Here is a 26,024-nt window from a genome sequence, read left to right on the forward strand (position 1 = left end):
GGACCTCTTCAATCGGTACCGTTAGTAGGGCTGCCAGAATTCGGATGTTTTATTTAAAATCCTACTTCCTACTAATATTATAAATACGAAAGTTTGTAAGGATGTGTTTGTGTTTGTTGCTCTTTCACGCAAAAACTACTGAACCGATTGCAATGTAATTTGGTACATAGATAGTTCGATAACTGGAATAACATATAAGCAACTTTTTATCCCGATATTCCTGCGGGATATGGACTTACGCGGATGAAACCGCCGGGCGCAGCTAGTGAAACATATTTGTTTAAATTCTTTGTATAATATTGTGGATTATACTTAGGAAAATATATACATTAAACTATATGTTTTATTACTTTGTTAGCATTTTAACAGATAGTGGTGACTATTTAATACTATCTAGGATTTAAAAAATAAACAAATTCGTTATGAGTGGTCTGACGAAATCAAAGATTGCTTGATAGTGATCGCAACTTACAAACTGACGAAACAAGTCGCAATAACTAATTCAACGATACTTAGTTATTGGCAGCCCTACAGCTACTGATTTGAGATGAAAGGGTTTTCACCATTGTATCTTTCAATCGAAATTAAAGACAAATTGTACGTTCAATGCTCGTACAATGAATAGCGCTATTTGCAATCGTGTTTTTGTAAGCTTTTTATGATATGAGTTTTCAATAGGCGTATTGCAGAGGATTTATGATTTTTTTTTTTCACTAATGCGAACGCGTAATTAATATATAATTGATGTGTGTACATTGATGATTTAAAATTGAGACGTTAATAAGTTTCTTTTTATTATTTCATACGTTCTAGTGACTCAGCATTTTTGTGTTTAATTGTAGTTACTTCGTTTTAGCCATGTGGTTTCCTCCGATATAAAACTAGCTTAGCTGCCAGCTTTCTCATATTAATAGTCTTGTTTAGATATTCCACTATTTATGATATTAATTTCTTTGTAGCGCATTAATTTGTGAAACTGTTGTAAGAATACCCAAAATCTAAATTAAGATAACAAACGAAAGGCAATTTAAATGATAAAAAACCAGTCATTAATTTTATCAGTACTATGTATATTTCTTTCTTAATTTACTCGTTAAATGATTGTAAATCACCGATTAAGGAAAAATGAATTTTAAATCAATGTAATAAATGTTTAATTTGGTATAAATGTCAACAATACTTCAATTGGAGTGATATTTGTCCCCTGTCCAGACGATATTTACTATGCAAGGTCACGCACAAAGGAAGGACCTCACCCTTTCTTAGCCCATAAGAAATCGTATGTAAATCGAGCCACTACGCCATTCTTTGAAGTGCCCTTTCAAAAGATTTCCTTTTATTGCACAGTTAGAGATAAATAATAGACACGTAACAGGACTAATATGAGATATTTTTAAGGAAGCCAGGAGTTAATTTTGTGAGAAAGTTTATCGTATTTAGTTTTTATTTAAAGGCTTTTAAAACTATCATCGAGCAAAATAATTATTTACTACTAACGGTACCTACTTTATGTTAATTTTGTTTCTTTTAAAACGATTTGATCAATGAATCCAAAACGAGTTTATTTATCGTAATTTTAAGCATGATAGTGAACATATCTAAATAGTCAGAGACATTGTACCCACTTGATATTTCAAATCCATCTTTTACTTTTAATTAACCCATCACTGATAACATTTTTCTCCAAAATCTAAATGCAGATCTCAAAATATGGACGCCTATTCATTACAATACAATATCGAAAATCACCCACAGTGCAAAAAAAAAAAAAAAAAAACAGAAAATACTGAATAAATCTGTACATCGAAACAGATAAAAACGAACATTGAGCATTGAATTTCCTTGGTTTTATTTCGATAGTGGATTCCGTGCCGTCGATTCCCAGAGAATACGGCGAACTTTAAGAGGGTCTACTCCGTTGTACTTAATTCGCCGGTTAAAATCCGATTTAACTCTGTTTTGTAACTAAATTTTATTTAAACTTGCGCGCTGAAGGATCCTCGAGCTGTTTCAGATTTATATTGGATTGCATCAGAACAATATATTGAATTAGCGTTATTTTTTTCATTCTACATTTATTTTTTCGTCTTAGTAGATTACGTATTTGTATAGACATTTGCAGTCCAATTAATAAATCAATTTATTTGCTCCGGATAATGAAACTCGAGTTATGTAAGTATCGTAATAATTTATCCACCTGTAGTTCATTTGTATGTGATAGGTAATTTTAGTATTATAACATTAAATAAATAACGAGACATGTTACCAAAAGATTTATGTTAATATACGTATATCATTATACTTGAGCAATAAAGGTGTACTAAGTACAATAATCGCGAATAAAAACATAATTTAAAGTACATGTTTCATATTAAATTAATAATGTAATTAATTTAAAATAGATCAATGATGTCTCTAAATATCCAAAAAAACATTACTCATATTTATCCAAAAATTACATTAATATGATTTTTAAAAATACGTTTCATTCACTCGTTCACCGGCATCAACACTCATCCCACCCATCACACATCACTCCCACTTACCTTGGAATGCTCTTGCTGCGCCAGCAACTGTTCTCGCACCATTTGGAGCTGCAGGATCATCTCAGAGAGCTGCCGTTCCTTTTCTAGCACGCTCTCTCCAGCCATAGCTTGCAGGGCTGCCGCGTCGAGCACACCGCGTCGATCGCTGCGAATGAATGAACGAATGAATGATCTGATGTAACTTTTTTGTTTTTACATGAAACTAGGGGGAGATTCGGACAATTTTTTTTCACATTTATTTGTAATATTACCACAGATAAATAATATTATCACATTTACTTTACAGTAGGTAAATTCGCTAACCTAAAAAAGATACCTAACGTATAAAACACCCATATATATATAACGTTATAATATTTGAGTTATCCAGCACAGTTCGGAAAACTAAAGTTGAATTATTCATATCTCAGTTTCCCAGGCTAGAGTAGAGCGTACATACATGTTGACAACTAACAAAGGTTGTTATTACACGAAACTTTGCGCTACAGCGTTGCGGAAGCGCGCTTACTATAGGAACTCGAACTCGATTTGTTTTTAAGATTATTTAGTAGGTGTCTCATTTCAGGACAAGATATAAGCTAAAGAAATGTTATATGAAGTTTATAGGTGAGTGGGCATGAAGTAATTAAGATTTTGGTCGTTGTTTAAATCTCAGTATTTTACAGATAATTTGTTTTCCTTCTGCTTGTGGTTGTTCGGAGCTTATACACGGATATAATAATTTTACGAGATATCTTCATTGGAGTAGGAGTTTTAAGTCTGATAATTGACATAAAATATATTTAATGATTTCGAAAGAACTATGTAATTATTTACAAAAACAGCACAACCGAATTTGTTGTCAAAGAGTTTTTATTAAAACATGTTCTATTCATAAGACATGAGTATATAAAATCACAGTTCCTCTAGTTTCACACTTCCTCGATATATTTGCTCACAATTAACTCGAACGCAACTTAACTCGAACACACAACGGGTTTCCATAGTAGCGGAGCCGCCGGCAACACAAACGAATGCATCGGAGGCCGGAACTGAATTATTAATGTTTCGTCCGGGCTCCGTTCAAGACGCCATGATACTAGCGGTACTCCACGCTGCGGATCATGTTTCTTTTAACGATGCTGGATAGTGCACTTTACGGCACTGCTTTATATGAGAAAATCACACTATATGAACTGTAGTTATATAAGCTATAGAAGGAGGATAGTCGTATAGTGATATAGTAAGTTGTGAGGAAGTTGTTACTAAAAATTGGACTTATATTGGTCTAAAAAGACAGTTTCCATTCTATTCTATCACATTAAATTTTGAACTATGCTACAGTCAATTTTTCACACCGTTTTGCAACAATTGTTTAGTGGTTTTCTGAATTACTTTGTTTCGATTTTTTTTTTTTTTAAACAATTAGCAAAATTATATATGTGCATTAAATTATTAATAATTGTTGCTTCAAATGCTTTATTATTATCAATTCAATAGGTATTCAATCGGTATTATATGTTTTTGTTTATTATATATATTCGTTTATTGTCAACGTCAAGTGATATCTGTAAATATGGAAACACTAAGTTTTTGATAGAATTTTTAGTCATGTCATCTTGATCAATCAACGAAGGACAATGAATTTGATTGCTTTAAAATATTTCCTTTGATAAATTTGTAGTAAAATCAATGCTATAATTCCCAAAACACAGAAAGTAAGCTTCCATCTACGAAATATGTATTTCATACACATAATTACATGCAAGCACGTAATAATTCTCGGAAACACAATTTGCAAAAACCAAATCGTGCCCATGTAAAGTTGTTAAATCGGCAACTTTCATATCGCGCTGGGCCAAAAATGCTCCACTTTTGACACCCATTTATCAAAGGGCTGATACATTTTGACAGAAAACACCTTAATTAGCTCTCATTATAGCGGCCGTTCCGACCAGTCATTGGTAATTATGTGAAAGTTGCTATTGTAATTTTGACCTGGAATTGTTTAACGTTCTTTTTTTAACTGTCATTGTGCCTATATGAGTGCAGTGAACATTGGCGTACATTGATGGTTGAGTTAAACCAAATAGTTGAATGTTTTGATGAAAGTTTTGGTTAGGAGTCAGTGGATTAGGTGTTTTAATGTATGTTTAAGGTAAGATGTGGTATAATAGTGTCTCCTACATAAAGAGTCAAGATTTATTTCGTAGAAGGTTGTGTTGGCTCGTGAAATGGATTTTTATACAAATACTAGCTGCGCCCCGCGGTTTCACCCGCGTAAGTCCGTATCCCGTAGGAATATCAGGATGAAAAGTTGTCAATATGTTATTCCAGTGGTCCAACTATCTACGTGCCAAATTTCATTGCAATCGGCTAAGTAGTTTTTGCGTGAAAGAGTAACAAACACACATACTTACAAACTTTCGCATTTATAATATTAGTAGGATAGGATTTATAATATTAGTAGAATTAGAATTATAAATTATCAATCAAGTATTCGGAAGTTCAAATATGATAAAACGCAGAAAACACTGCAAAGCAAATGTACCAAATTAATCTATTCAGGTAAACTGCGCTGGATTGACAATAATTATTATATTATTCATATCATTCTCAGCTAATGATCACTATAACCGAAAGAGGTTTAAGATTTGACTAAATATTTGTTTAGAAATTAAATAACTATATAAAAAAAAAATATTAACCCCGTTCGTGTTTCGAACACTTTACAGCAACACGGGGACACTCCCCGTGACCACGCGAAAATCGCTTTTAAAATCTGTCAATAAGTCTTTAATTTCTAAACGTGTAATACTCGCGTAAAACCAAACACAAGAAAATACTAAATATTTGTTTGGTTTTTTTGGTTACTTAATAACTTCGTGGGTTGTCAACTGATTAACTAGTTTATTTTTTGTTTGATGGGAAATTGTTACTAGGTCTTATTTCAGTGTCTAAAACAATATAAATATTATAACTCCCTCCCAGGGACCTTGTCGTAAGTTTGTTTTTTTTTTTGGCAGAGCAAGCAAAGGAGCAGGTGGGCCACCTGATGTTAAGTGGTCACCACCGCCCATGAACACTTGCAACACTAGAGGTGTTACAAGTGTTTATGTGCCCTGTTTCCAGAAAAGAATTAAGATTCAAAAGTATGTAAGATTTTTTTCAATTTTAATATTTCGCATTATCTCAAAGACGTCTTATAAATCTTATTACAGAAGCTCACGAAATTATCGGTTGGCCGTCACAGAGTAACAACCGCACAGAGCCTGTATTATTTTTCCTGTTCGGGCTCCGCTTGATTTATTGCCTGCAAATAAATAACTTTTGTTGTATTCCCGTTCTACCGGTAGCGTTGATGCTGCTTTACGTTTTCATTGTTGCATAAATTTGATGCATTTGACGTGGTTTTTGAATGCAGTTTTATTTCGTTTGGTGTCAATTTGTTCGTCTTTAATATGCTATTAGTTTTTAGTGTATCTTATTTCTACTTACTATATAATAAATAGAGTCCTAAAAAAATATTTCTTATCTATGAAAGCACTTCATTTAAAGCTCGTGCCATAGTTATCATATGGTGCAGATGTATAATATTATAAAAACTAGCATTCCCGGCCACGCGTTGCTGTGGCTGAGTGATCTATATATAGAAAACTATCATTTATCTTAAGTTGGACCAAATTACACATAATATGCCAAATTTCATTAAAATCGTATGATCTCTCCAGTATCCCCGTGACCACGCTCGCTGTAAAGTGTTCGAAACGTCGGGTTAATAATATAATGAATAAATCGCGTTTAAAATCCGTTAAAAAGTTTTTAATTTCTAAATGTATAATACTCGCGTGAAATCAAACACAAGAAAATACTGAAATTGGATGAGTTTGTGAAGAGTTCATTGGGAACACCATGACACCGGATTTTATATATTAAGATATGACATTTTGTGACGTTGTTGGTAATCTCAGGACTTGTACTGGACCGATTTCAAAAATTCTTTCTCTGCCGAATGCTGTTACTATCTGCTTTTCGGTTTAGCGCTATTCAATTTTTACTTAATCAAGATAACAATGTAACCCGTATTTAAATAAAATCTAATATTATATCTCGATTCGAATCCCGCCTTGTGATCAAATTTTTTCTATTCTCTAACAATTTACTATCAAACACAAAAAGAATAACGTAAATTCTACTTATTCTACTAATATTATGAATGCGAAAGTTTGTAAGGATGTGTGTGTGTTTGTTGCTCTTTCACGCAAACACCACTGAACCAATTGCAATAAAATTTGGTACGTAGATAGCTGAACAACTGGAATAACATATAGGCAATTTTTATCCCGACATTCCTTATATACGGATTTACGCGGGTGAAACCGCGGGGCGCCACAAGTCTGCTATAAAGCTATCTAGCAACAAACCAAACAAACAAAATTACAGCTTAATTGAGACCCACCTTTTGGGAACATCGGTTAAAAAGGCAATAACTGAATAAAATAAGCAAATATATCTTTGAAATATACGGTACGTAAGTATTTTCTACGTCGCACAGGTATTTTGTATGTGAAAAACAAAAGAAATTCGCACGTAGCTACAACCCTCAAGGAATTTGAAGGGTTGGCGATGGGAGTGACGTCATTAAAATGGATACAACATGACGCGATAGATTTTGACGTAATACAGCGTGTTTGTAAGAATATACTGTTTTTCTTTTATCCTTTACTAGCGGCCGCCCCGGCTTCGCCCGTGGTACATATATAGCCTAATGCCTTCCTCAATAAATGGACTATCTAAAACTGTAAGAATTTTTTTTGGACCAGTAGTTCCTGAGATTAGCGCGTTCAAACAAAGAAACAAACAAACTCTTCAGCTATATAATATTAGTACAGATAGTATAGATAACACATGAATCATCTTAAACGGTACCAATATTATAAAATAATAATTTCACATCACATAACAAAATAACTTTTATTTGATGAAATATAAATAACAGGTATCAATACCTACTACTACCACCTACCCATATAACGTTGTATACAAATCAATCAGTAAATAAAAGGAGTTAATTTATCCATATCCCAAAGAAAGACTCATTCATAAAAAAATATCAATCTATATATTACGTAGTAACAACATTGAAAAATCTTTCTTGATATAGTTTTAATCACAGTATACGGCAGCATTACATAAAACTCGCGACGAAATATTTTATACATTAACAAATTTCAAATTCTTCAAAGCATCCTGTACAAAGTTCGATACCTCCAAACTTCGCCCAATATCTTGGCGTCATGCCCATCTGACGAGTAATTGTGAAACATGTCTGAAAAAAATCATTCTTTTAATCTCAGTTTTTTCCCCAATAATTTCACCTTTGAGGGGCCTGTGCTTGTAGGGCTTCTTTGATTTTTTAATTACGTCGAATGGCATTAATTTGCTTTTGTCGATATTATAATTATTACGAGATTGTTCGGATACGATAATGAGCTTTGTGAATGATGTAATTGAATGGAATTACGTTTGTGATCCGCTTCGTTATTTTTACACTCGCTATTATTTTGCTTTTGTCTCTGTGGTAGACGATGGCTCAATGTAAATTGTTACAGCATTTTAACCGCAATTAGTATTGTTGAGTTTTCTTTCTTTTATGAACTTCACTGGTTTCGTTTTTACGTTATGGTTTTGAAAATATGATTGTACATGTTAATTGAGGTGCGCTATTAAACGGTTATAATAATTTTCCTAATATTTATGTATTATGTATATGTAACATTGAATGTATCTACAGGGTTTACACTTTTTAGGTTATAAGAGGGTAATTGAGATGAAGCTTCGCCTGATAGTAAGCGATCACCACCGCCTATGAACATTCGCAGAGTATGACCTCTGCGCATTCCGAAAGGGATAGGGAAAGGGAACTGGACTGGAAAGGGCGAAAAAAAGGAAACGGGCCGCCGCCTCCCCTATTACCGAACACAGCATGCTACTATTTCATGCCGATTTTCTGTTGGGGTGTGTGTGGTACTTTCACAGTGCGGGCTGGCCCAATTTGGTTCGTAGCGTGATCGACTCCCACATAAAGATGGTATATTATTTAAGGTTAGTGCACATGAAACATTTAAAACATCAGCAACTATCATATAAGTTTGCAGTGTCTAACAACAATGAGAACAATTAAGCGCGTCGTTCAAGACGCTTTCCATTATTCAGTGCCATTGAAGTTTAAATAGCATATTTAAACGGGAGGTACATACATCATGATGCATAAAGAATGTAAGGGTCGCCGCACACCAACACAATTTGTTGCCAACAATAAAAAATCCCTTAACGCGAGACAACGTAGAGACGTTGGGGTTATTCGTCTTGTTTACCCCTCGCGACAGGTTTGTTGGCATTGTGTGGACAGGCTTTAAAATAATGTAAATGTTTCAAATGTAGGCGATTCTATAATAATTTAGCGCTGAGCATTTTATAAATTTCCCATAGAAAGACTAAACAAAGGTTAGCAATTGATAAGAAAAGTCAGATAACATTCATTTTTTATTATTAAATCTAGTGTAACAAGTAGCTAATGTTAATAATTAAGATCGATTAGATTTTTATAGTAAAATAGTATGCCTAGTAAAATAACTTCTGAATTTATTTCATACGAATGATGACCTTAATTGAAGACTTACGCACACCAATTTACATAATCTATTTCAGAACTAAATTAGCATAAATTATAAGCTGATATAAATGAGCAAAAATAACTTTTACAAGAAAATTCTTTACACGTAGCTGTAACAATAATATCAAATAAGAGCATATTATACGAATAAGTAAAAGAAAATTCAGTCTTATCCATACGAATCGTTCGTCAACAATGCACATTATTATTTTAAAGGTCGTCGCCGCCGTCCGTCATGCTATTGCGTTTTATTGAGCTGCCGTAAGGTGCCTTCCAAGCCTGATAGCATTTTAAATCAGGTTAAGGTCAAATGCTGGGGGAAAAATTATCGATGTTTTCCTTTGAGCTATTGAACTTTTATACATACGTAGATACTACTTCACGTTACTTTTCTTATATATTTTTCGTATTGATTGTATGGATAATTTCATATGGACTTTTTTTATAAATGAAGAAATAGATAGAGTTACTTTTAACTGTGTTTAAAAACATAAAATAGTCATCTCAACTACATTCGATTAATCTAAACCAACGAAGCGAAAAATACCGGTTCGTAGCATGCACCTCATGTCTTATTCTTAAAAGTTCTTTTGTTTCTTTTAAACTGTTAATATTGCCATACGTTAAAGATTAAAGTGGCAGGCAACGCGTGAACTCCACCTTAAAAACAAGTGGTTACACACAACTTATTACCAAACACACGTATTTATCTCCATTTTAATGGACACAAAGTTTCGGTCATCTAATAAAAGACGTTTTAGTGTAATCGCCTCATAAACGTACGTATTGCACCAATAAATAAAATGGACTGGACTCAATACAGTTCAATAAAAATACATACCAAATGGAAAGGCGAGTGTTGTATGAATTCTTCATTTGAAATTGTATGGCCACGTTGGTATTATCATTTTTAGTGCTCGCCACATCGGTATATTCAGATAGAATTTTTGATGCACTGGTAACACAGCGCCGCTGCGATTGGCCGCCCTGAATATTGTATGAGCCAATCACTGGTTGCGCTTAACGTTGCATTCCAATTTCAAATGATCAAGGCGGGAAAGCGACAAACTATGCTTTTGCGATGTAAACTGCGGGATTATTTTGCTGTGATACGGCTGTGGTCCAAAATACGATTATGTTGGCAATCACTAGCTATATATAAGCTCATATATATCTATAAAAACTGTAATTGTAGCAAGTATCGAAAACATTATGTAGCTTCGTTTTTATGTGTCAAAATACAAGGTGATATTTCAAAGGGTTTTTCCTGAGGAAATAAATTTAAGGCCAATCTTTTTTATCTGCACTCGTTAACTTTCTTCACTTCATCTATTTATCCATTGAAATAAAGGAAAAACCGGATAATAAAGTGTTCTTAAGGCCATTGAAACAAACATGAATACACGCTAATATTAAATTTAACACACCTCAGTACGTTATTGCAAAATTATAAGACAAAACAATAAACATTCAATAAACATAAACATACGAATGGACAATAAGTTTACAAAAGGCATTGTCGCATGCTGAATACTTTGTATGTAATAGAATAAGGAGTTATTGTATAGCTGAGTGGACCTTGTCAATTGTTACACGAGAAAATACGCGTGACAACATATGCATGTTGTTTAAAGATAAATGTTTGTGTAAATGTGTGGTAAATCATAATGGAAATAATTTTAAGTACATATTCCATCAAGAATTTTATTTCTGGACTATCCGTGTTTATCTCGCATAGTTCCACACTTTTTGGATTTTCTGGATAAAAGCTTTTGTATGTGCGGATTATGTGGTTACGGCATGAATTAGTTACTTTCACATTAATAATATTAGTAGTATTAATATGCAAGTGCATTATTTGGAATGTGATTATAATTTTTTTTAGTGCCATCAAAAATCTTTATATATATATATATATATATATATATATATATATATATATATATATATATATATATATATATATATATACGTAAATTATATCTTCTTGTGTTTGGTTTCACGCGAGTATTATACATTTAGAAATTAAAAACTTTTCAACGGATTTTAAACGCGATTTATTCATTATATTATTAACCCGACGTTTCGAACACTTTACAGCGAGCGTGGTCAGTCTCCCCGTGACCACGCTCGCTGTAAAGTGTTCGAAACGTCGGGTTAATAATATAATGAATAAATCGCGTTTAAAATCCGTTGAAAAGTTTTTAATTTCTAAATTATATCTTTTCTTTTTTCAGGAAACATTTATGTGTCATAATAGCGATCGAAGTATGCTAACTACCAGAAATGGTGGATGTTTGAGTCAACTAGCCCAAATATAATGATAATTAAGGGGTTTCAATAAGATATACGTTAATGCCTTAGTAATAAAATTATATGTACCCACCTCGATTTCCTCTGCAAAAATTGCTCTTGCATAAAATCCTATAATTTTTTATTGAATTAAATCGAAACATCCTTGACATCTTAACGTGGTGCAACTATTTATAACGACTTTCGTTTGATTCAATAGACGAACACACTTATAATTACTCGATAATTACATTTTCGCAACTCATCCCATTCGTTTTTAATGAACTTTGATTCATTGTTTCGCGTAATTTACATATTACGATATAATTTGTACCGCTTCTATTAGTTTATAATTACTCGTATTGTATGATGTTTTAAATTGTAGTAAATGTAATTATAAAATTTGTATAAATTATTAGTCTTGAAAATCCTACTTCTAATACTATCCTACTATCCTACTAATATTATAAATGCGAAAATTTGTAAGGATGTGTGTCTGTTTGTTACTCTTTCTCGCAAAAACTACTGAACCGATTGCAATGAAATTTGATACGTACACAGCTAGACAACTGGAATAACATATAGGCTACTTTTTATTCCGATATTCCTACGGGATACGGACTTACGCGGGTGAAACCGCGGGCGAAGCTAGTTAGTTTAAAATTATTCGTATTTTATAATGTTTAAAATTTTAGCATATGTAATTGCAAAATTGGTATAAATAATTAGTCCTGAAAATACGTTGCGTAGGTTAGTACTGTTTAATTTATGGTCAACACCTGAAAATGTTAAAATTCGTGTTATGGTTCTTATGCAAACGATCGATGTGTTGTAACACTCATAGAAAGTCTAAATAGCGTAATTCGTGTCGTGGCTGACACGTATTTGGCCAAAACGCTATGCGGCAATGCAGAAAAACCACGACGCGTTCTGAACAATTGATTTTTTTATGTCATAGGCGGCAGCTGAGCTGGTGGTTCGCCTCACTCTTTCGTTAACCCATGAACATTTGCTTAGGTAGTGCAACTACGAATGCGCTGCTCGCTTTAAAGCGGAAAATGGTAAGAAAGGGTTGACGACTGGAAAGAAGGAATTGACTGGGTAGGATGAGGAAAAGGATACGGGCTTCCAGCTGCCTCACTCACAGTACGAAACACGACGGTCTTCTGTGGGGGTGTGGTACTTCTCCATTGCGAGCTGGCCCAATTCGTGCCGAAGCGTGCTCGACTACCACATTCTAATTATTTTATATGATTTACCGTAATGCGAGACAGGTTTATTACTTACAACAATGTTCAGTTCGTACACGATATAATTAATTAGTTATTATATTACCTATACAGTATGTGTCAATGATTTATTGAGAACAATTTCAAATATCGTTTAAATGTTCAACGGACTTTTCATAGAAAGTCTAGGTAGCTGATAGAACCATCATTCATAATAAAAATAAGCATTAAATGTAACGAATGTCGGCAGCGATTTATAATACGAGGTGCATTGTGCTTACGAAATGTATAGTTGTACAAATGATGGTTATGCCTATTGTTCCTAGTTCAATATGAGGTGGCTTATAAGATAGACGGAAGCGATTGAAATTGTTTCGTTTGACTAGCGATACCAAGGGATCCGTACAAAAAGGCTAAATAGCCACTGCAAGAAGTTGGTCACCCATCCAATTAGTGGCCGTGCCTATGGTTGCTTAACCTCAAATTTTATTACTTCTCGTTACAGCGGCAACAAGAATACGTCACCTCAAAAAATTTTAGCAGTATAGTACCTACGGTTCAAGAAATACAGCCTGATGACAGAGAAACTGGCAAATGAACAGACAGCAAACTCACAGTAATACGGTCCCGGTTACCCTTTAGATGCCCTAAAAAAAGGAATTGGGTAGAAGAATACGAAAGTAAATCGGGTTGTAGGTGGGTAAATAATGGTAAAAAATAAAAGTATAGACTTGTTATTATAGAGACATATGTAGCAGTAAGATTGTAAAATTAGATTCAATCTCGCGATTGTAGCCTGCCGAAGTTGTAACCTGTAACATTTGCTTACAACTTACTTCCCCCAAACGTCGGTCAGGCGCAGTTTGCTCGTACTAATGTATCTATGAACTATTTTTACGAAATTTTACAAACCTCTACCGCTTATATCTTTCCCCACACAAAACCGCTCAGAGCTTTAATACAGATGGATTGCTACACATTACGGGCCAACATCTTAATTCTCGGGGCAATTAACACTACGTTTAATTAGTGGCCGAGGGACAATAGCTGTACATTCGTCTTAATATTACTCTCGAGTTCGTGGAACTGCTTTGTTTACGAGACCCCGCACCGGTTCTTGATTTAATCACTATTTTTGTGCTAACTGTACTTTCACGGTTTTCTTTTTCATAATACACGATATTCAACTCTTTTATAAGATTTTAAATCTATTTAAAACAGTTATAGCGTACCATTATCATTTTGCAAATAGTAAATTGTAATTGTTATAATATCGTATTTAGAACAAACGACATTTTTATGCTTTTCTAAAAAAATCAAGTAAGAGCTTCGTTAGATAAAAGTCCGCTATGAAACACACAATATGAAAAATTCGCCCTAACTACAATTTACTAATAACGCTAATGGTAACGAAACTTATCTTAAACCTAACAATATAAAATGTTTGCAAACTTAATAAGAGATTACGAACAATGTATCTCATAGTGACATCCGTCATAACAAAATTATTCACAAGCGATAATACCAGACAAATATTGACATAGATTGCTTGACATAACCTCCACCTTTTATCTTTTATCACCTCTATTATTAAATTATCTGCATCTAATTTTATTGTGCACTTGACCAGTATGAGATGAGCTCCGATAATACATCCCGCCTTCATAATTTATGATCGTTCGATCGAGTCAATAGATACATGCAGCTCATGCAATTTTGGTTGGGAATATAATTGCTTGATCTATAGGTAGTTCCTCTATTATAATAAACAGCGTTAAGTTTATTAGATATTATTATTTTTATGAAAGAGGATAGATTTGTGAAGGAAATGCAGAACTAAATAAATAGTCTTTCAAGATTACTATAAATGTATTCAAATAATTATTCAACGTATTTTATACGGATGAAAATATTTTAATCAAAGTACACATAACATACAACAAAATTTTATGTTTTACATAAGACGAAGTGAACAAATTCTGAAGCATTTCTTCTTACTGACAAGCTTTCGAATTTATAGTAACTGTAAAATAATTTCATCAATCATGTGTAGAAACCATTTCTACAAAACAGGCTACCGACGTCCCTAGGGGAGAGGTTTTTCTCCAGATTCTAAAATGGGTCCAAATTACAACAATTTTCTATCGAACGATTGAAAATCTATGGAGTTATCTAGTACTACAAAAAAAAAAGTCGAATGGATAAGACTTTCTTCGTTTTTGAGAATTTCGGTTTAAAAAGGAACAAAGCTAACCTTTCTTTAGCTATTTTGTCCGCGGTAAACCAACAAGGAGGCGGTCTATTAAAATAATGACCAAATAAATTGATAAACGAGTAAAACCATCAGCCGCCAATAAAGGGCCTGTTACATACAGCGGTTAACGGTTGGTGGTCCACTTAACATTGTTTTTAATGAGCCTTTACACGCCCAATTAAAACCCCACTATGTATGTAAACTCTTTATTCTCGTACTAAAGTAGGAAACAGTAAAACGGCGATTAAAATATAAATAAACCATTACATCAGTTACTTGTAATGGTTTCGACGACATTCAGGTTTCTATTTAGCACTGTACAATGATACATTATCTTTTTTATTATGGCTATATTTTTAAATGGTCTACGCAAATGTTAATGGTATTTTCCTAAAAAAGCACATAGCACCAGTAATATTATTCAGCACTATTCTTGATTCTTATGTTAGATATTTATTATTTACTCAACAATAAAAACAAGCGTATTTTTAAACAATTAATAGAAATATCTGGAACGAAGTAATAAAATAATAGATTTCTTCAGTCGTTTAGGTAACAAAATAACATTGATTTATCGTCAATGACACGCATAATACACTTTATTATCTGTGGAAGCTTCCGTGTTGTATGATAAATGCTAAACAAAACATTCTTAATGAATTATATCGGAAATTGCCAATAATAGCTGGCTAGAGATTATCTCAGGTTAAAATGTATTTGTTCAGTGATAGAAAGTAATTAGACGGCGACAAATAATAATTACTTGTATTATATTGTTAATTAAATTGCAGTGGAATGTTAAAGACTGATATTTGCAATGCTATGGACCCGTCCAATGGATACATAATCTAATTTTTTCATATCTTGTAACCATTTCGAATAAAGATACAATACCTTCAAAGTATATTAAGAACTGCGATTATTTTATATTATATATATCGTTACTGAAACAATAATAACTATCCTATCTTTTGAGTTGGATCAAACCGAACTGTGCAGATTTGATTAAAATCAGTTGAGTAGTTTAGAAGCGGACAAACAACATGACACGTAATTTATATATATTAAGATATTAGTGTTCTAAAAAGTTGAGAATCGGACTTGATATATGAAAAACTGAATTAATATCGACTATAAATCGGCGGGGTGCTTTCCGGATAGAGGAAGGTGTTGAACCAGATACCCAATCAAACTTAAACTTCCCGCTTAATTTAGTTACGAACACATAACTACTGTAATTCCTAGTATTATTTGTAATATTATTTATTATCACCGCATTATCGCTTATCTATTATAATAAAATTATAAATGACTTACTTGTTTTGCTTAACAGGCGTGGTTGACGGCGTAGGCCTCTTCTCTTCCTTAATCGTACTATTATTCATTTTAGACGTTAACCTCTTCAAGACGTCATCCATCGACCGCTTGTGAGGAGGCGCGAGCGACAGTGCACTGTTGTGGTTGAGCAATGAATTGTTATTATTGCATAGCCCTAAAACTTTCGCTTCAGCGCCGGGGCTACTGCATTCTGAGGAGCCGCGTCTTCTCGCTTGAAGATCGTTGACTTGGTGCAGACTGAGGAACGACGATGGGACTAGAAGGTTATTTGTCATGTCTAATGTTTGGTCGAATCTTTGCTTCTTGCTAGGGTTCTCGTCCTCGTAAGTTGCGGTGTCTTCTTCGCTGATGGAAGTGTGAGGGGAGGAACTGGGGGAGAACTTGTAGAAGGTCTGGTGTTCGTTCTCGTCTGAATCCTGGTGGTCCGAGAAGTCCAGGTTGGCGGGGCCGGCTTCGGATTTTTTCACGTCGACGCCTTCTTGCAGTTTCGACGGTGGCGACTTACGTTTAGATGACATGTTTCTGTGGAAGAAAACTGCTATTAGACAATGCTATTTATGTACAATTCCTTCAATGTTAGGAACCTATTTACGTTTAATGATTTTCGTACAATCAAATAAACAATATAGTTACATGAATATTTTCCTATCCACCACAAAACAATGTCAATGTTTATTCTCAATTATTTAGCAGCATTCAATTAATATATTACACCAATTCATAAAAATACTGCTTTGTTAAGTAGTACATCAGATCTGTACAAAGTAGCGTGTTACTGGTATTTCACGATTATCTCTTACCATCGTTAACACGATTGGAGCATTTCTTCCCATATTATCTTTCATCACGCGATCATCACATCTTAATAATATTTAAATATGTTTACGAGCCATTTAAGTCATTATATTTGCCTTATTGTTGATAATTCTTTCTTATTTCATCCACATAAATATTTTGGATGGTACTTTTAACTGGATGGATTGTTTAAGAATCTCTCCTTTAAGGTATAAAAACAAAAATATTTTCAAGAAATAAAACGATTTCCGTTTCACCACCTATGTAACATTTTACCAATATATATATAAAGTCCGAAATTCCAGTGCAATTACAGTTAGAGCCCAATTAGTTGAAACAAGTTAAGCGTTTGACGAGACGACACCAGTTCGACCTGCGATCCGATTTGCTTATGGAGACCGATCCGATATTTGTCTTGACTACGGACGATTCAGTTAACGACATCTAATTGCTATTCACTGGTGTTAAGACCAATTTGATTAGGACAGTGTTTGCGAGACACTGTGATGTATTTTGGGCGAAGGTTTATACGTAGATCTCTAATATGTCATTAGGTACCAACCTACAGTATATATAATAATGATAACTGAAATATTATTGGTGTCCAAATTTTCATTTTTTATTAAAATGAAGGTTGTATCTTTCACATAATTTCAAAATAGTCCATTCTCTTCGATATATCGAATCATAATGAAAGACAAAAATGTCGAAGAAAAACAAATCTACATAATATATTTATTATCAATCAATATTACTGAATGTTTATTCACCCCATTAATCAAATCAACTCAAAACCGATTGAAATCCGAAATGCACCGCTCAGTCAAATCCGAAGACGTAACAACAAACTTAATTAACGAAACAGCTCAAACAAAACTTCAAAGCAGACGTAGACAAGAAAGCGCTGTTGACACAAGCAATGATGGCCAACTTACAACCCTACAGGCCAATCAAACGATCTCGACGCTAGATGTACCTTGCTAATTCCTTCTTGTGCAAACACACTGATATAGTACAGGTATATAACGTCTCTAAGATGATTGTTATATAGATACATGTCATTATAAGGGAATGCATAGAATTGATAGCGGTCGTATGGGAATATTTTAATAGATTATGGTTAACAACATTATACATTTTTACATGATTTCTTACTGTTTCAACCTGATATAAATGATTAAACAACCTGCAAATCGGAGTAAAACACGGTTTTTTTGACACGCCACGAGAATATCAAAAGACTTTGTAACTTACTCCTTTAAATTAGATAGTTTGCATACAGTAATATCAAAAAGTTTTTATTAATAGATCTTTGCTACAACTCTGCATTCTGAAATGGTACCAAATGACAACAATTTCCTAGTAAATACAAAAAGAATCATGTCAAATAGTTGAAAAGTGAAAACCCACGAATATATATAACTCATGAACAATACAAACAAATAAATACAGTCGAAATGAGAATCGTTGAAAAAGTCGTTAATAAGAGAGAATATAACTTCTCACAAAATTATTTCTATTATAACGAATTAAGTAAATTTTAGGATATAGAAATCCTCTACACCTTTTCTAAGAAGTTCAGTAGAAGGAGTTCACAATTCCAATTATATTCAACAAGCGAAATTTCAATGAAGGTATAGTTATTTATGCTTACATCTTCAGTCGCTGCCACGGGGACCATAATGTAATCAAGTCCTTTAGCACACTGACACTAGAAATTGTGTTATAGCCGTCGGGACGCGGAACGGAGGGCTTTATAGAACGATTTTTATAAAATTTGACCGGTTTTTATCAAGATATCTATGGATGTTGACTGTCCAAGAGTTAGAAATAAAGTTGATTAGGTGTTGTTTGTGGCAAAATGGTAAGGAAGGTCTTTATAATGAAATTCAAAAGAAGAAAGTGTAGAATTGTAATTTCGTCTTCTTTTAAGATAATGAGTTCATAATATTATTATTTACAATAGTTATATTATTTACTTTTCACCCAAGGATTTCATGTATTTTGTATTCATAATATAAAAAAATAGGTAGAGAAAGCTTTCGATGTATCAGGATTAATGTAAAAAAAAAAAACTAAACAGTGCAAATGAAAAAATAAAAAGTAAACCTATTAAAGTCAAGCAGTCGTGAAACGGATAATCGTATTTCATTCGCTAGTTTACAATTTACAATCAATATAAATGAATAATCTGCACTTGACAATAATAGAGAAACGCGTCAAAATGGATTTACTTTTACAATTGTGTTGCCTCTCCCTCAATAGTTCACTCCTTGATACCAAGATATTCGGCAATTTGTTCTTCGATATTGAACCCTATTTTTAATGCTACAGGATTTATATCAAGTGATCCAATGAGTTTGTTCGTTGTAACTATTAATTTCCTTTCTATTACGGGTACAATAACATCAAGCGGTGCTTCGAACAATGTGCTTTTAGGCGGGAAAATCGTTTTGCGGAAATGATTTGATTGTCTTTTAATCGCTTTGTATTATTTGTAAATTGCCATAAGTACTCATAGACTTTCTTACATTATTGGTATTTGTTATTTTCTATATGGAGTTTGTGCTGAATCATGAAGATCATGAGAACTCAACTGGATTTGAATTGGATTTGAGGTGAAACTATAGCGAAGTCCTATTTCTTAATTGTGTGAATAATAAACACAACAGATAGCATTGCAAAAACTTACATTATCGTCAAATTTGTATTAAAAACAAAAAATGTTCTAAAATCTGTCATCAAAGAACTAATCTTCAAATTTAGAACGAATTTAAATGATTGCTTCTGGTCGTTGACAATTTAACATGAGAGTTAAAAATACAAGGGAGCGCAATAGGGCACAGCTGATGTGAAGGGCGGGGTGAACAAGTAACGGATAACTGTTTTGTTGAGGACGGAAATATTAGCTTTTGTTTACTATGGATATATTGAGACGTGAGACTTGTAGACTGCCAGTGAATGCTGCAGTTTTTGGTATGTCTATACGTTGGAAGGTAATATAGGAGCAATTAGACTTTTGTATTATTGTGAACAATCTTCTATGTGACATTCTATGCTGTACTTTCTTTTTAATGAATTGCAACTCATGAAGATGATCTTTAAATGAATAATGAATGCTAAATATAATCGTAACTTAGAGCATTTCACCCAAATTGCTTGTACTTACAACAAAATAAATAGTGAATTAATAACCGTTTGAAATGAAGGCATCGCAAGTTTGCGTGCTGTGTCTGTAGCCACGCAAAAAAAGGAGGGTTCAAAACGACAAGTCCCTTTATGCTTTTGGCGTTATAAATCGTGTAAATTATACAAAAATTATAAACAATTCAATGCCCAGATAATAATATCCTAAAAATTATATTCTTCATTACATTGCCAATAAACTTCGAATCTCCGTAATACCAATGACGTTAATTTATATGACATATACATCCGTTCTGAAATGAAACTGCGATGGACATGCAAGGTGAGATCTAAATCTATTAATTGAAGGAAATTGCCTACGTCTTGGAGGAGTAACTTCTAAAGATGCACCTACGAAATACGAATCACTGGTGCTCGTGGATTAATAGTCGATGCTATGATGGAGTTTATTTAGCAAACTTCATCATGTTATGGATCTATGCAGATTTCAATTATGTGGCAAGTACAAAAATGAGTTACGACACTGGAAAATACAATAAATACGGTCTTGCCTAGTCTGCCCTTTGCCAGTTAATCAAAGTTTATGACGAAGTGTCTCAACATTAGCAAATAAACAAGAAACGAAATGTAATTATTAAAACATTGCAATAAATTTTAAAACTCGATGTTTTTGAAATCAATTGAAAATATAAACTCACTTCCATTTGCGAAAATTATGTAGTCGTCGGAGTGTCATAAAAAGCCATTATAAAAGAATACAGTTAATTTGCATAAGCGTGTCTAAGGCGAGGCACAATGAAATATAGGAATATAAAAATGCTCCGGCGCTTGTAATTCAATGAAAGGCGAAAACATTTCTTTTCCTTGGGAAAAGCGGAAAAAGAAATCTCTCGTGGACCAGTAACTGAATTATTCTATTCTATAATAAGTTTATTCACAATACGAATAAATAAAGATTTTCAAAGCGATTTCATTTGTGTCCATTATGAGATGGCAATTTGTCAGAAAATATTTAATTACAGCGATAAAAGGTCTCTTTTAGATTACCGCCCTTGTGTTTACTTGTAGATTTATATTGTGAAAATATTATAGTACATTTACCGATTTAATAACTATTGGAATGAAATGTATTTATAAGTGTATCGGTTCCTTATACGTATGTATAAAACCGTATTTTACATCTTTGCGAGTGTTGAATAAAAACAATGTAACTATCACACAAATTTATATAAGACTAGCTGCGCCCCGCCGTTTCACCCGCGTAAGACCGTATCCCGTAGGAATAACGGGATAAAAAGTTGCCTGCATGTTATTCCAGTTGTCCAGCTGTCTACGTACCAAATTTCATTGCAATCGGTTCAGTAGTTTTTGTGTGAAAGAGCAACAAACACACACACATCCTTACAAACTTTCGCATTTATAACATTAGTAGGATTAAACTTAGAATAAATAAAACATACTGCTAAATTCTTTAAGAATAAGCGACTCTATAACTTTTTCCTCCACAATACTTCGAATTGAGTTCTTTATTTAGAAATCAAAGCAAGGTAAATAACATGCCAGAGCAGAACAAAAAAGTCACAATTGGCCTCCATTCACGAGACGGGGGTAAAATTATCGGCGGCAAATTACAAATCTCATAGAAATGACTCGATATTAAGAAACGAGGATATATAAAAGCTGGAACGCTATTTTTAGTTAATAATATGTTTCTAGATGATTTATCCTTATTGGTAAACTAGCTTAGAAAAGAAGCTAGGCTTCGCCCGCGGTACATATATAGGTAAACAATAAATGGGCTATATAACACTGATAGAATATTTCAAATAGCACCAGAAGTTTCTGAGATAAGTGCGTTCAAACAAACAAACTCTTCAGCTTTATAATATTAGTATAGATAAAACCTCATATTGTAAACGTATATACTTTCGTCTTTTATTATACAATTTTAAAAATAACGCATGTTATGAAATGTTAATTTTTTGTTCTTACTAACATAATACTCTGCGTATCGGTTTCGTACAATAATAAATCAAAATTTAGGTAAAAATCTACGAAGGTCAAATGAAGTCAATGGTCGAGAAACACAAGGCCAATTAAGTTCGCATAGTATTTTTTTGGGAACGAATAATATATTGTGTCATATTTTATGGATTGTATTTTGAAAGAAAATATAATAGAATGGAAATAAAAACAATAGCTTTAAATACAAATTAAAAGCTTCAGTACTCCCATTTTCGTTTCGTTATATAATATATATGTACCACGGACAAAGCCACGGCGGACTATTAGTGATTTATAAATTACTAGCTGCACCCGGCAAACGCTGTTCTGCCTTACTCTGATCATTGAGAGGTATGAAAAATAGATGTTAGCCGATTCTCAAACATGCCCGATATGCACACAAAATTTCATAAGAATCGGTCAAGCCGTTTGGGAGGAGTATGGCAACGAAAACTGTGACACGAGAATTTTATATATTAGATTTTATATGTTTAAAGCTTATCCAGTGCTATATGAGGGGAAATATTTTCTTGTGTCTGACAATGGGGAAAATTACCCAGTGAGAGCGACAGCTACAATATTATGGAAATGGATTCAATGTTATTACATTTATTAAGCTGCAAAATACTTAATGTTTGTTTGCAAGTATTTGTTTCTGCATCTCATTTCGTAGAGATAAAAATATTATAAAATAAAATTTGACATAAGCTATCTGCACGCGTGTATTCTAATGTATTTTTTATACATTTCAATGTTTTACATTGATTATATAATATGCGTTGTTTTTCCGATCTTTAAATGAACAAAAATTCATTAAAATATGTGATACCAACTGATATTATTTTTGCAAGAAGGTTATATAAAAATATTATCGTAATTTGTAACGCACCTCCACCTTAATTTAGATATATTCCTCTCTCCTGGGTTGCCTCGGAGAGATCGCTTATAGCGATAAGGCCGTCGTCTGTACACTTTTAATATTCTCTGTTTTACTATTGTCATAAATTCTATTTGTGGTGCACTGTTTTTATCCATACATTATATCATACTGCCTTCACCAATTGTACTGTACTCAGAGCATGTATAGTCTATATCCATATAAGTTACCTCCCTTACGCACCCTCAAGGAGTTCGGGGGGAGAGATTACGTCACAAACAATACGGTTAATATCCCAGGAACAATGCATCAATCACCGTTGAAATTACTTTCTTATATTTAACAGTAAATTTGTGTTTATAGGTACGATAATACGTCAAAATATTTGAAAATCAATATCTATGAGTAGTATAAATTCATCATCATAATGCCTATAAATTCATCTATTGAAAAAATGGGGAATTTCGATAAATTATTATTAAAAGTAACATAATCATTTAAATGGAGGGATAAAAGCTCTGACTTACTCAATAAAATTTGAAAATAAGCACTATAAAAAGTATTCGAAACATACCAAAAATTTAAACGAAAAATTATAAACAATCAGGTAAATTATTAAGACATTTAACAATGAATGCAATCCAGCTCGATTATCCCTCGCACTTCTTACATGCGCCAAGGGACTGGAAACAATGCATTCATCAGGCTCTCTTGTTAAGACGATCGCCGATCCAAAAACATACGTATAACATACACTAGACAGGATAAGTATAACAATTGCTTTCGTAATAGTTCATAGACAGAATACTTTTGAAAATGACACAAAATATAGGAATTTCAATTAATATTTACAACTTTAAGACAAGTGTCTATATGCCTAGTAAGTCATCTTCTTGTTGTATTAACACCTATAATATTTTTAATATCCCAATATGTATAATTAATGACTTTATGTTTGTAACACTAGTGATATTTAAAACGTTCAACAACTGAGACCTGTTTAATAAATAGCAAATAACTGGCAACCTTTACTTTGATTACAATCACGTAAATAGGCGTTATTAACACATCAGAAACCCGCTGTGGAGTCAACAGGCGCAGTTCGAACACGATGGGGTATTATTAAAATGTTTATGAAACAAATGCGATTCACTTGAAACTACACAAAACTCTCGTGAATGAAACAGTGGAAATAAAAATGGCGGATTTATAGTTGAGCATGAAAATACAAGTAAGTACCGGTATTCGAGTCAAGATGCCACTACATTTCCGCGCAGTTGCCCGCAAAGGAAAGCATTCGATAGAGAAATTTTGTTCCGAGTCTTTACCTGAAGACTCTATTCATACAGGAATGGGGATATATTATTTCCTTAATATGAAAATCTTTCAGAGCTAAGGAAAATAGAAAATACCGACGGTACTTCCATTCAGCGTATTGAACGCGCTCAGTTTATCTCGCAACATCTCCCCTTTGTCTGTCAACCCATAAAACAAACAAGTGCACATCCTTTGACAGAGAAACACAAACAATTGTCCAAATCATAAACAATGGTATAACATCGCAAATATTATCTGCGCCCCGCTTAAAGTATCCCTTCGTATAATGAACCATTCATACTGACAAACAAACTCCAACCAACCATATGCAATAATTTCATACGCACCAACCCAAATTGGAAAAGTACTAAGTGTCTATCAAATTACAAAGGAAACTGAGACGAAAATAGAAGATAGTAAAATCTAAATTTAAATGACGAAATGAATAGACATAAATCGTTGCGTGACTGATAAAGAACAGAAGCGATTTCACGACATCAAAGTGGAACACGACATATTACGCTTTAAAATAAACACCAGAATAAATACATTGAAATGTTTGTTTCGAAATATTCGACGATGGGGTGATCATATTCTAAATTATCCGGCAACAGGGGGCAGTCGAAACCCTTTTGATAGTGAGGATTAATTTGCTGTTTGTGCATACGGTTTGTCTCTGTGTCGGGATTGCAATTAATAAAGAGAGATACACGTAGAGGGATTTAGTAAATACCCGCAAGTATTGTAGATTGAACCTCATTTGTGGGAACACGAGTCGTGAATGCAAACCGACTCACAATGGAGACCGCGCTAAACTTTTCTAACGAACCGAAATTGTTCAGCGGCGTTGAAATTTGAGCGAGTTTAAAAACGGTAGCCTATAATTTGCACATAAAACACATCCTAATGGCACCGTACGTGATCACTTATTCGACAGCTCACAAAGCGAAGTATCTTCATCTGAAAGCAGACTTTGATTTAAATATATTATTCTTGTAATAACAGCGGCACCGGACGGAGGGCTCCCTATTGAAGTCGTAGAATACATTATTTTAATTCGCACCACCTCTTTGTGACCCCATCAGGGAATTAATGGATTCAAAGCCTTCTCTTCCGTTCGACAAAGAATAATTTGCTAAGTAAATGAACGGCAGACAATCCTGTTACGATCCAAAGTTTTGTTTTCGATGAAAGATTAAAGAGTCGCGAATCAGTGCCCCTTTCAAATTCGCTCTTTGTAAACGTTATCTCTGTTAATTTTGGGAAGGTCAATGAATAAAGTACACTGTACGATTTTATTATTCATCTCGGAGTTTCGGATTGATGTTGTAACGAAGGTCATTTTTTGCTTACAATAACTCAGTGTTCGAATGTTTATTAGGAATATTCGGTTTATATTAAGATGCACTCGGCAACGGAGCAATAATCTAAATTGAAATAGGTTGTCTAAGATGCAAGGAGCTATCTCAATTCAGTATTCATTGAAAGCGGTAGAATGGAGTAGCTATCGAGAATTATTGTCAAATCTCAGGGGTATTTCGGACCGGCGTCCCTTGAACACGACTTAGGA

General features: G+C 33.5%; 1 protein-coding gene across 3 annotated transcripts in view; it reads right to left on the reverse strand.

Moving 5' to 3' along the window:
- Positions 1-26,024, reverse strand: part of LOC119837490 (transcription factor egl-13) — a 225,806-nt gene that overhangs the window by 46,265 nt on the left and 153,517 nt on the right. For 2 of the 3 annotated variants that reach the window (XM_038363084.1, XM_038363083.1), the window contains exons 2-3: positions 16,294-16,836; positions 2,547-2,691 (exon numbers count right to left, since the gene is read on the reverse strand). In XM_038363084.1, the coding sequence (XP_038219012.1) occupies positions 2,547-2,691; positions 16,294-16,832 (684 nt within the window). In that variant the 5' untranslated portion in view covers positions 16,833-16,836. Of the gene's footprint in view, positions 1-2,546; positions 2,692-16,293; positions 16,837-26,024 lie in introns of those variants that run through there. The other variant, XM_038363082.1, reaches the window with a different exon arrangement.

Source organism: Zerene cesonia, chromosome 27 (genome assembly GCF_012273895.1).
Source record: "Zerene cesonia ecotype Mississippi chromosome 27, Zerene_cesonia_1.1, whole genome shotgun sequence".
In the NCBI taxonomy this organism is placed as follows: Eukaryota; Metazoa; Arthropoda; class Insecta; order Lepidoptera; family Pieridae; genus Zerene; species Zerene cesonia.